The sequence below is a fragment of the Mustelus asterias genome, chromosome 8 (genome assembly GCF_964213995.1).
Source record: "Mustelus asterias chromosome 8, sMusAst1.hap1.1, whole genome shotgun sequence".
In the NCBI taxonomy this organism is placed as follows: domain Eukaryota; kingdom Metazoa; phylum Chordata; class Chondrichthyes; order Carcharhiniformes; family Triakidae; genus Mustelus; species Mustelus asterias.
Genome location: NC_135808.1, coordinates 127,595,605 through 127,608,234, shown reverse-complemented (window position 1 = coordinate 127,608,234; position 12,630 = coordinate 127,595,605). Strand labels below are relative to the sequence as shown.

Sequence of the window (12,630 nt, the reverse complement as noted above, 5' to 3'; positions counted from 1 at the left end):
GCTATTGAACTTCTGAAGCATCACAGCTGACCCTCACCTGAATTTCATGTGCATGCACTTTCCAATTTGAATCATCGGACTATTGTCACGATGCCAAGTCACACTCTTTTGCCGTTCCACATTTCTGGTTCCCGACCAGTGGTATTGGCCCAGCTGAGAATGGACCAACTCAGCGTGGGCCAGACGTTGAACTGCTCGCTATCTTCTGCTGCTTAAACAGTTATAAATATCTTTTAACATTCATTTATGATTCTTACCTAAGCAAACGAGAATTTTACACAGTATGTTTTTTTAAGTTGTAGTTAGCGGTTTGCTAAGAAAATAAATAAAATTTTACAGAAGAGATTTGTAATTTCCTTGATGATAGTTGTATCTCTCAAGGCAAATAATGCCAAGTTCCAATGCAAATATTTTCATAGATTTTAATGACTCTCTGATTCCAGGGAGCCCTGAGAATACTGAGACAAACCTAATGCTCGCTGGAAATAACATTGCATTCCCATCTTCATAGAGGTTTACAGCATGGAAACAGGCCCTTCGGCCCAACTTGTCCATGCTGCCCAGTTTTTAACCGCTAGGCTAGTCCCAATTGCCTGCATTTGGCCCATATCCCGCTATACCAATCTTACCCGTGTAACTGTCTAAATACTTTTTAAAAGACAAAATTGTTCCCGCCTCTACTACTACCTCTGGCAGCTTGTTCCAGGCACTCACTACCCTCTGTGTGAAAAAATTGCCCCTCTGGACACTTGTATCTCTCCCCTCTCACCTTAAACGTACGCCCTCTCGGTTTAGACTTTCCTACCTTTGGGATAAGATGTTGACTATCTAGCTGATCTATGCCCCCCATTATTTTATAGACCTCTATACGTTCACCCCTAAGCCTCCTACACTCCAGAGAAAAAAATCCCAGTCTATCCAGCCTCTCCTTATAACTCAATCCATCAAGTCCCGGTAGCATCCTGGTAAATCTTTCTAGTTTAATAATATCCCTTCTATAATAGGGTGACCAGAATTGCACACAGTATTACAAGTGTGGCCTTACCAATGTCTTGCACAACTTCAACAAGACGTTCCAACTCTTGTATTCAATCTTCTGACCAATGAAACCAAGCATGCCAAATGCCGCCTTCACCACCCTGTCCACCTGTGACTCCACTTTCAAGGAGCTATGAACCTGCACCCCTAGATCTCTTTGTATGAATATTGATACGCAGGTCACCCTGCAAGCACTGACACACTCCTGGGGGTCACCCTGCAAGCACTGACACACTCCTGGGGTCACCCTGCAAACACTGACGCACTCCTGGGGGTCACTCTGCAAACACTGACACACTCCTGGGGGTCACCCTGCAAACACTGACACCCTCCTGGGGGTCTCTCTGCAAGCACTGACACCCTCCTGGGGGTCACCCTGCAAACACTGACACCCTCCTGGGGGTCTCTCTGCAAGCACTGACACCCTCCTGGGAGTCCCTGCAGTCATCAGACTTTTGAATGGGCCTACCAGATATTAAGCTGATCTTTCTCTACACCCTAGCTGTAACTGTAACGTATTCTGCACCCTCCCCTTTCCTTCTCCCCAGTGTACTCTATGAATGGTATGCTTTGTCTGTATAGTGCACAAGAAACAATATTTCACACTACTAATACATGTGACAATAAATCAAATTAAATCAAAATAATAACCTACTCCCGTGGTCACCCTGCAAACACTGATACCCTTCTGGGGGTCACCCTGCAAACACTAATGTGCTTCCAAGGCTCACCCCACAAAAGTTGACATGCTCCCATGTGCAAACATTGACACTATCTCCGTGGCTCCATATTCCCTTTGCATTGCTGCTCATGTCCTGCTCACTGGTGAAGACATGATGTGGAGATGCCAGCATTGGACTGGGGTGGGCACAGTAAGAAGTCTCACAACACCAGGTTAAAGTCCAACGGGTTTATTTGGTAGCACAAGTTTTTGGAGTGTCGCTCCTTCTTCAGGTGAGTGAGGGGTTGTGTTCACAAACAGGGCATATACAGACACAAACTCAACTTACAAGATAATAATTGGAATGCGAGCTTTTACAGGTAATCAAGTCTTAAAGGTACAGACAGTGTGAGTGGAGAGAGCGTTAAGCACAGGTTAAAGAGGTGTGTATTGTCTCCAGCCAGGACAGTTAGTGAGGTTTTGCAAGTCCAGGCAAGTTGTGGGGGTTACAGATAGTGTGACATGAACCCAAGATCCCTATCAGAAACTGATAGCCAAGTTCCGCACATATGAGGATGGCCTCAACCAGGATCTTGGGTTCATGTCACACTATCTGTAACCCCCACAACTTGCCTGGGCTTGCAAAATCTCACTAACTGTCCCGGCTGGAGACAATACACATCTCTTTAACCTGTGCTTAACGCTCTCTCCACTCACACTGTCTGTACCTTTAAGACTTGATTACCTGTAAAGACTCGCATTCCAACCATTATCTTGTAAGTTGAGTTTGTTTCTGTATATGCCCTGTTTGTGAACACAGCTCCTCACTCACCTGAAGAAGGAGCGACGCTCCGAAAGCTCGTGCTACCAAATAAACCTGTTGGACTTTAACCTGGTGTTGTGAGACTTCTTACAATGGTGAAGACTGCAGGGGAGGGAGATACTGTCCAAGAAGCAATCTTGGTGAGTTTCTGCAGTGCAATCTGTGGATGATACATAGTGCTGTCAGAGTATGCCAGCAACGGAGGGCGTGAATATTGAGATCAGCCGCAGAATGGCAATCAGTTAAACTCCCGCGGCATGAATGAGGTCAAGCGGAGGAAGTACCTATTCAGATGAGTGTTCCAACTTAATGTGAGCCTTGTAGATGGTGGAGAGGCTGGAATTTCTTGGTTAAATTGTTCTTTTTAATATTGTGCTCATTACAGTGAGTATATTTAATGGAATGCTTTCCCAATTACGCGTTGCCTTCAGATGTCCCCTGGTCACAAACAGCATGATCGAAGGCAGGTTAAAGTTCCGTATATGTTAATCCTAAGAGTGCACCGCAATCCCTCCCCGTTCCATTCTGACGCCATATAATAGTTATCGGAAACCCAGGTAAATCTTTTCTGATGCTCCGCAAGCGTAAACTGCTTCCTCCTCTTACAGGATGACGAAAGCATTCCACCTTCATGTCGCCATACGGCAGAATACAAGGAGCTGATGTGCTTGAAGAAACTGAAAAAGCAGAAGCTTGAGCTGATGCAGGCAGAGAGCAGTTTTGTACAGCACATCGGGTTTAAGGTGGGTATTGATTCCCGAGACCATTGGAATGAAGCCTGGCTTAGAAAGCCTCGGAGTCCTACATGAAAGAGGAATAGTCGCAGAACCGCTTGCAGTAATGTGTTGTTTGGTGAGGACTAGAGTATTAGGATTTATAGTGCCATCTGCTACTGCAAAGACGTATGTCATTTTATGGCCATATGGTATCAGAGTTACATCTTCCATGCAAAGTCACAAAGCCAACATCTATCTGAATGCGCAAAGCATTTGCAACAAGATAGATGAGTTGATAGCACAGACTGCAAAATATGATACAACATAGAATCATACAGTGCAGAAATAGGCCATTCGGCCCATCGAGTCTGCACTGACCACAATTGCACCCAGGCCCTATCCCCATAACCCCATGTATTTACCCTAGCTAGTCTCCTTGACACTAAGGGGCAATTTAGCATGGCCAATCCACCTAACCTGCATATCTTTGGACTGTGGGAATCCATGATGTATCAGCTCTCAAGATACGTGGTTGCAGGGTGACCAGGACTGGGTGCTCAACATTCCAGGGTATACAATATTCCAAGAGAACAGGCCAGAGGAGCGAGGAGGTGTTAATCAAGGAACATTTCAGATCAGGCTTGAGTCGTGATAAAAAGGCAGTGGATAGTGATGTAGAATCAGTTCAGGTTGAAATCATGAATAGCAGGGTAAAGAAGACGAGGGTGGGAGTAGACTATAGACCCCAAAATGTGACCTCTCAAGAACTCGGAGCATAAATGGGGAAATATCAAGGGCATGTTTTGAAGGGAACTGCAATTATCATGGGGGATTTTAATCTGCATATTGTTTGGACAAACCAAACCGGCAAGGGTAGCATTGAAGAAGAGATGGTGAGATGTTTTCACTAGTGGGAGAGTCTTGAACAAGGGGACATCACTGCAAGATAAAGGGCTGGTCATTTAAGACTGAGGTGTGTAGAAATTTCTAGTCGCAGAGGGTGGTGAATCTTTGGAACGGTCTGTCCCAAAAGATGTTGGAGGCTGGAACATTAGAAGTATTAAAGTGGAGGTGGGTAAATATTTGATAGATCGAGGAATAGGGGGCTCTGGAGAAATGGCACAGAAGAGGAGCTGAGGCCGGCGTAGATCAGCCATGATCGTATTGAATGGTGGGGCAGGCTTGAAGGGCCGAATGGCCTGCTTCTGTTTCTTGTGTAATCCGATGGCGAGGCAATTTAAAGTTTAGTTGTGTGAGAGTGTTTTGCGAATTGGAAAGCATTGGTAAGCTTCAGGTGCAGGTCAGAAGCAAGCATTTGAGTCATTCGTTAAAACAACAGAAAAGACAGTTCATGCTGCGATCTACTCATGTCTTTTTAATTGTGATTTTAATTGGCAGTGTGACAACTGTGGCACAGAGCCGATTCTCGGGTTAAGGTGGCATTGCCAAGACTGCCCACCGGACAGTTCAGTGGATTTCTGCGACAGTTGTTCAGACTGGTAAGTTCCTGCACTTGGAGAAAATTGACTTCTGAGTTTGCATGTTCCTAGTTACCGAATAATGCATTGTAAGGTGTCTGAAAAAACACTTGAAATCCAAAGGTGCGTGGTCTGGAAAAATAAGATGGACAGAGCGACTGATAAAAATTCCCTCTTTATTACTCGGTACATGGCTCACTGGAGCTTTGGATGCCACTTTCTGGGATTCTTTTGCCCTGTTCCATGGAAATCTGTGGCCTTACAAAGGGTCTACAAACTACAAAGGGTCGTGAACGAAGCCCAGTCCATCATGCAAACCAGCCTCCCACCCACTGACACAGTCTACGCTTTCCACTGCTTCAGGAAAGCAACAGCATAATCAAGGCCCCCACGCACCCCGGACATTCTCTCTTCCACCTTCCTCCGTCAGGAAAAAGATACAAAGTCTGAGGTCACGTACCAACCGACTCAAGAACAGCTTCTTCCCTGCTGCCCTCAGACTTTTGAATGGACTTACCTCGCATTAAGTTGATCTTTCTCTACACCCTAGCTATGACTGTAACACTACATTCTGCACTCTCTCCTTTCCTTCTCTATGAACGGTATGCTTTGTGTAGCGCGCAAGAAACAATACTTTTCACTGCATACTAATACATGTGACAATAAATCAAATCAAATTAATATTCAGGTTGACCTTTGGATTGATGACCCTAGGTAAGAAGTCTTAAGAAGAAGTCTGTACCCCAAATGTTGCCTTTTCTCCTTCAGGTGCAGACAGACTGCTGTGTGTTCACCATTCCCCAAAATGTCCTGTACCGACATTCTGAATTTCTTTTCCTTTTTTATAAAATTCCTTCAGGCATGTGGGCTTCACTGGCTGGGTCAGCATTTATTGCCCTTGAGAAGGTGGTGGGGGCTGAGCTACGTGCTTGAGTCATAAGACATAGGAGCAGAATTAGGCCACTCGGCCCATCGAGTCTGCTCTGCCACTCAATCATGGCTGATATTTTTCTCATCCCCATTCACCTGCCTTTTCCCCATAACCCCTGATCCCCTTATTAATCAAGAACCTATCTATCTCTGTCTTAAAGACACTCAATGACCTGGCCTCCACAGCCTTCTGCGGCAAAGAGTACCACAGATTCACCACCCTCTGGCTGAAGAAATTCCTCCTCATCTCTGTTTTAAACGATCGTCCCTTTAGTTTGAGGTTTTGCCCTCTAGTTCTAGGTTTTCCTACTAGTGGAAACATCCTCCCCACGTCCACTCCATCCAGGCCTCGCAGTATCCTGTAAGTTTCAATAAGATCCCCCCCCTCATCCTTCTAAACTCCAATGAGTACAGACCCAGAGTCCTCAACAGTTCCTCATACGGCAAGCTCTTCATTCTAGGGATCATTCTTGTGAACCTCCTCTGGATCCTTTCCAAGGTCAGCACGTCCTTCCTTAGATACAGAGCCCAGAACCATTGGGTACTGTGTGGTAACATTGTTTTCTGAATGTGTTATTAAAAAATTGACCTGCAGCTGTAGTAGCTGTGATAAGCAGTTTGGAAAATTGAACCTGGGATTCACTAGTACAGCATAATGTGCAAACTTAATCAATGATCTTACATCCCACCATCTGAGGATGCTGTTGGTGACTTGATGGAGAGGATTGTACAGCTTGTGTTAGGCTCGCTCTGCTAAGGGCACTAAGCATAGGCAAGGAGGAACTCTTGGCCTCTCTGGCCATGTTGAACCAAAAGATAGACCATGGTCAGTCCCCAGCGGCTGAGTGGTCTCCAATGCCAAATTCAATTCGGGGGCTTTGATGTGTTAGAAGCCAGAGGGCAGGTTCCATAACCAAAAGAGAAAATGCTGGAAAATCTCAGCAGGTCTGGCAACTTCTATAAGGAGAGAAAAGAGCTGACGTTTCGAGACCAGATGGCCCTTTGCCAAAGCTGTCAAAAGTTTGACAAAGGGTCATCTGGATTCGAAACGTCAGCTCTTTTCTCTCCTTACAGATGCTGCCAGACCTGCTGAGATTTTCCAGCATTTTCTCTTTTGGTTTCAGATTCCAGCATCCGCAGTAATTTGCGGTTCCTTAAACCTGGCTCACATTCATTTAACTTTAGGAGATTGAGGGTGATCTGATTGAGGTGTTTAAAATGATTCAGTCGGCTGAGTGCAGAAGGGAAACCCATTCGCATTTTATAGAAATAGATTAGTGGAAATCTGGAACTGTCTTCCCCCAAAAGGCTGTCAGTTGGAGCTTTCTAGGTTGAGGGACATTTTGTTGAGTAAGAGAATAGCAAGGGATACGAAGCGAGGAACAATGGAGGAGCCGAGAGCTTTGGAGAACTGTGCACAGAATGGGCTGAATGGCCTCCTTCTGCACTATCGCTATTCTGCGGTTCTTTAGGGTAGGTGGATTAGCTATGGTGAATGTGCAGGGTTACGAGAAAGGGTAGGTGGATGGGCCTGGGTAAGATGCTCTTTCAGAGAGACAGTGCAGACTTGATGGGCTGAATGGCCTCCTTATGCACTGTAGGGTTTTTTGTTCATTTGTGAGACATGGGCATCGCTGGCTGGCCAGTATTTATTACCCATCCCTAGTTGCCCGAGGGCAGTTGAGAGTCAACCACATTGCTGTGGCTCTGGAGTCACATGTAGCCAGACCAGGTAAGGACAGCAGATTTCCTTCCCTAAAGGACATTAGTAAGCCAGTTGAATTTCTCCGACAACCGATAATGGTTTCATGGTCATCAGTAGATTCTTAATCCCAGATATTTTTTATTCAATTCAAATTCCACCATCTGCCGTGGCGGGATTCGAACCTGGGTCCCCACAACATTAGCTGAGTTTCTAGTTTAATAGTCTAGCGATAATACCACCAGGCCATCACCTCCTATTCTATGGTTCTTTAGCGGGTAGGGACAAATAAAGGGGCCTAAATCTCCACTGTTGTGGTTTACAAAGGGGAGGAAGTGATGTTACATTTGTCTAAAGCTGCGGTTAGTCTGAATCTAGGATATTGTGGTCAATTCTGGGCACACAATCTCAGGAAGGATGTATAGCTTTTGGATCTTCAGTTCAAATTCTGCCATAGTACTTATTGTACTTACATTACAAGTAATTGGAGTTGACATGTCTAAGATTCTACATCAAACCTCAGCAAGCTATTGATTTTGCAGCCTTTAATCTGCCTGTTCTCTGATTCCTGCAGCCTGTACGAAACAGAGGTTCACAAAGGCGACCATCAACTGGACCCTATCTCCAGAGTTGAGACATTTCTGGACAGAGATTACTGCATGTCTCAGGACACCAGTTACAACTACCTTGATCCGAACTACTTCCCGGCAAACAGATGACACAAAGGGCATAGTTGGGGAGGAAAAAAATAAACCGAACTCCCGCAGGGAGGTGACTTTCTGCTCTTCAGTGCATCGCAAAATCAGGCTCCATTTGTTGATTCCTTGCACAGATTGAAAGCGTCCTGCTGCTGTTCCCAAAAATAAAGTGTCCGCAGGCGATGGCTTTTCACTGGGCGCCCTCATCGACTACGGCCCTACGCTCCCCGCGGTCCTGTTTGTCATTAACAGCAGGTGAACATTCCTTACGTACAGCGGGTTTCCTCGAGAGGCCTTCCATACTCACTCTCTCTCTCCTTCTCACTCTCTCCTTCTCACTCTCTCCTTCTCACTCTCTCCTTCTCACTCTCTCCTTCTCACTCTCTCCTTCTCACTCTCTCCTTCTCACTCTCTCCTTCTCACTCTCTCCTTCTCACTCTCTCCTTCTCACTCTCTCCTTCTCACTCTCTCCTTCTCACTCTCTCCTTCTCACTCTCTCCTTCTCACTCTCTCCTTCTCACTCTCTCCTTCTCACTCTCTCCTTCTCACTCTCTCCTTCTCACTCTCTCCTTCTCACTCTCTCCTTCTCACTCTCTCCTTCTCACTCTCTCCTTCTCACTCTCTCCTTCTCACTCTCTCCTTCTCACTCTCTCCTTCTCACTCTCTCCTTCTCACTCTCTCCTTCTCACTCTCTCCTTCTCACTCTCTCCTTCTCACTCTCTCCTTCTCACTCTCTCCTTCTCACTCTCTCCTTCTCACTCTCTCCTTCTCACTCTCTCCTTCTCACTCTCTCCTTCTCACTCTCTCCTTCTCACTCTCTCCTTCTCACTCTCTCCTTCTCACTCTCTCCTTCTCACTCTCTCCTTCTCACTCTCTCCTTCTCACTCTCTCCTTCTCACTCTCTCCTTCTCACACTCTCCTTCTCACTCCTCTCCTCTCTCTCCTTTCTCTCTCTCTCTTCCTCCTCTCTCTCCTCCTCTCTCTCCTCCTCTCTCTCCTCCTCTCTCTCCTCCTCTCTCTCCTCCTCTCTCTCCTCCTCTCTCTTTCTCTCTCTTTCTCTCTCTTTTTCTCTCTTTCTCTCTCCCTCTCTTTCTCTTTCTCTCTCTTTCTCTCTCTCTCTCTCTTTCTCTTTCTTTCTCTCTCTTTCTCTCTCTCTCTTTCTCTCTTTCGCTCCTCTCTCGCTCCTTCTCTCTCGCTCCTCTCTCTCCTCTCTCTCTCTCCTCCCTCTCCTCTCTCTTCCCTCTCCTTCTCTCTTTTTCTCCTCTCTCTCTCCTCTCTTTCTCTCTCTCCTTCTCTCTCTCTTTCTCTCTCTCTTTCTCTTTCTCCCTCTCTCTTTCTCCCTCTCTCTTTCTCTCCCTCTCTCTTTCTCCCTCTCTCTTTCTCCCTCTCTCTTTCTTCCTCTCTCTTTCTCCCTCTCTCTTTCTCCCTCTCTCTTTCTCCCTCTCTCTTTCTCCCTCTCTCTTTCTCCCTCTCTCTTTCTCCCTCTCTCTTTCTCCCTCTCTCTTCCTCCCTCTCTCTTCCTCCCTCTCTCTTCCTCCCTCTCTCTTCCTCCCTCTCTCTTCCTCCCTCTCTCTTCCTCCCTCTCTCTTCCTCCCTCTCTCTTCCTCCCTCTCTCTTCCTCCCTCTCTCTTCCTCCCTCGCTCTTCCTCCCTCTCTCTTCCTCCCTCTCTCTTCCTCCCTCTCTCTTCCTCCCTCTCTCTTCCTCCCTCTCTCTTCCTCCCTCTCTCTTCCTCCCTCTCTCTTCCTCCCTCTCTCTTCCTCCCTCTCTCTTCCTCCCTCTCTCTTCCTCCCTCTCTCTTCCTCCCTCTCTCTTCCTCCCTCTCTCTTCCTCCCTCTCTCTTCCTCCCTCTCTCTTCCTCCCTCTCTCTTCCTCCCTCTCTCTTCCTCCCTCTCTCTTCCTCCCTCTCTCTTCCTCCCTCTCTCTTCCTCCCTCTCTCTTCCTCCCTCTCTCTTCCTCCCTCTCTCTTCCTCCCTCTCTCTTTCTCCCTCCCTCTTTCTCCCATCTCTCTTTCTCCCTCTCTCTTTCTCCCATCACTCTCTCTCTCTCCCTTATCTCTCTCTTTCTCTTTTCCTCTCTTTCTCTCTCTCTCTTTTTCTCTTTCTCGCTCTCTCTCTGTTTGTCTGCCTCGTGCTCTCTCTCACTCAAAGTTGTGTTCCCATCTGTCGATGGACATGGAGGAGGAAGGGAAGGCAAGATGGTTGCAAACTGCGCAGGCCCAGTTATTTAATTCCAAAGGCGAGATCAGTTTCTGTGACAAAGACTGTACTCTTAACCATAATATGATGTAGATAAATGTCTGTGTAGATGAGTATTTATGGAACCACAAGATACATTAAATTTGCTATTATGTCGTGTAGTGTATAGTCCTAGTGGCACGAAGAAGGGGGGAGGGGCTGCCTTTTTGTTATTGGAAAGGAAGTTGCAGGTTACACAGGAGAGCAAGTTGAATTTATTAAACTAGTAGAGTTGATGGCAGAGATGCCGGACCTGGTTATGATCCTGAGCATTGAACCTGCCTAACACAGTCGGCTGCTTACATCTTAAGAGGCTTCTGTTTTCTATCAGCCCTCCCCCTGAGCAATAGCAAAGCACTACCTGAGGAAAGAATGTCAGGGGCACCAACAAAGAAACGTGGGTGTGTTTTATCCCTTCACACCACAATCCGCCCTAACCACCCCCTCCCCTCCCCTCCCGCATCCCCCTCCCCCTCACCTCCCCCCCGCATCCCCCACCCCTCCCGCATCCCCCTCCCCTACCCTCCCGCATCCCCCTCCCCTACCCTCCCACATCCCCCTCCCCTACCCTCCCGCATCCCCCTCCCCTACCCTCCCGCATCCTCCTCCCCTCCCCTCCCACATCCCCCTCCCCTATCCTCCTGCATCCCCCTCCCCTACCCTCCCGCATCCCCCTCCCCTACCCTCCCGCATCCCCCTCCCCTACCCTCCCGCATCCCCCTCCCCTACCCTCCCGCATCCCCCTCCCCTACCCTCACGCATTCCCCTCCCCTATCCTCCCGCATCCCCCTCCCCTACACTCACGCATCCCCCTCCCCTACCCTCCCGCATCCCCCTCCCCTACCCTCCCACATCCCCCTCCCCTACCCTCCCGCATCCCCCTCCCCTACCCTCCCGCATTCCCCTCCCCTACACTCACTCATTCCCCTCCCCTACCCTCACGCATCCCCCTCCCCTACACTCACGCATTCCCCTCCCCTACCCTCCCGTATCCCCCTCCCCTACCCTCCCGCATTCTCCTCCCCTACCCTCCCGCATTCTCCTCCCCTACCCTCCCGCATCCCTCTCCCCTACCCTCCCGCATCCCTCTCCCCTACCATCCCGCATCCCTCTCCCCTACCCTCCCGCATCCCTCTCCCCTACCCTCACGCATCCCCCTCCCCTACCCTCCCGCATCTCTCTCCCCTCCCCTCCCGCATCCCCCTCCCCTCCCGCATCCCCCTCCCCTCCCGCATTCCCCTCCCCTCCCGCATTCCCCCACCCCTCCCCTCCCGCATCATCCTCCCCTCCCGCATCCCCCTCCCCTCCCCGCCCGCATCCCCCACCCCCCCTCCCGCATCCCCCCCCCCCCGCGTCCCCCACCCCTCCCCTCCCGCATTCCCCCACCCCTCCCCTCCCGCATCCCCCCACCCCTCCCGCATCCCCCCACCCCTCCCGCATCCCCCCACCCCTCCCGCATCCCCCCACCCCTCCCGCATCCCCCCACCCCTCCTGCACCCAACAAACTAAGCTGCACGGATGAAGTTTGAATACAGCCAGTCGTCAGTGAAAGTGTTTTTAGATGTCATGTGATTATAAAACGACTATGTAATGTGTACTAAAATATGGTGAAAAAAAGTACAGTGGTAGCAACAGTGTACATCACTTTTATATAAACGCACCTCCACCAAGTTCAGAATCAACCAGAGCTCTCTCTCCTACTCTACCCCTTAATGAGAGTTGTCCCCACAACTCACTAACAAAACTGCCTATAAAAGATAATCAAGTATTATGATAAATTCCCTTTTTTTGTAGTCTGCACAAAAGCTCCATTTGCTGAAAGATTGTATTTTTACTATGTATTTAAATGATTGATCGATACTAGTCAGCAGTGAGCACGGGGTTCAGCTGCAAACTTTTTTACCAGTAGTTGTGCATTGATTAGAAGATTTTTGTACGATTTCAGTTTCTGGCCTCATATCTGTGTGTATGCAATATGTTCTTATACAGACCCGTACAAGTGTCAGGAGAGCTGTGAGAAATAAAAAAGAAACAATGTGGAACTCGTCTCTTTGCGTTACACTCCCTGTCTTTAGTTTATGGGCCTAACACCCAATTAGATAACCTCTTGTAAGCTGAGAGATTTATATTGGCCGGGTGTCCAATGCAATAAATTCACGCATAATTTACGTGCTCTGAACTGAAGGGGAATGTATCTTCAATTTGCTCTGACCGATGGAAGAAAATATATTCATATAAGTGGCCTGTCAACACCTCTCGGTACGCTCTCACACACTGAAATATTTTGGAATGCAGTCGCTGTACTCCTGATGGTAAACGTGGCAGCCAGGTTCTCCCACAGCGTTCCGC

General features: G+C 48.2%; 1 protein-coding gene across 2 annotated transcripts in view; it reads left to right on the top strand.

The window, feature by feature from the left end:
* Window positions 1-8,213, top strand: part of zzz3 (zinc finger, ZZ-type containing 3) — a 132,171-nt gene extending 123,958 nt beyond the window's left edge. For both annotated transcript variants that reach the window (XM_078218944.1, XM_078218945.1), the window contains 3 exons: window positions 3,131-3,265; window positions 4,637-4,737; window positions 7,923-8,213. In XM_078218944.1, the coding sequence (XP_078075070.1) occupies window positions 3,131-3,265; window positions 4,637-4,737; window positions 7,923-8,067 (381 nt within the window). In that variant the 3' untranslated portion in view covers window positions 8,068-8,213. The remainder of the gene's footprint in view (window positions 1-3,130; window positions 3,266-4,636; window positions 4,738-7,922) is intronic.
* Window positions 8,214-12,630: the final 4,417 nt, after the last annotated feature.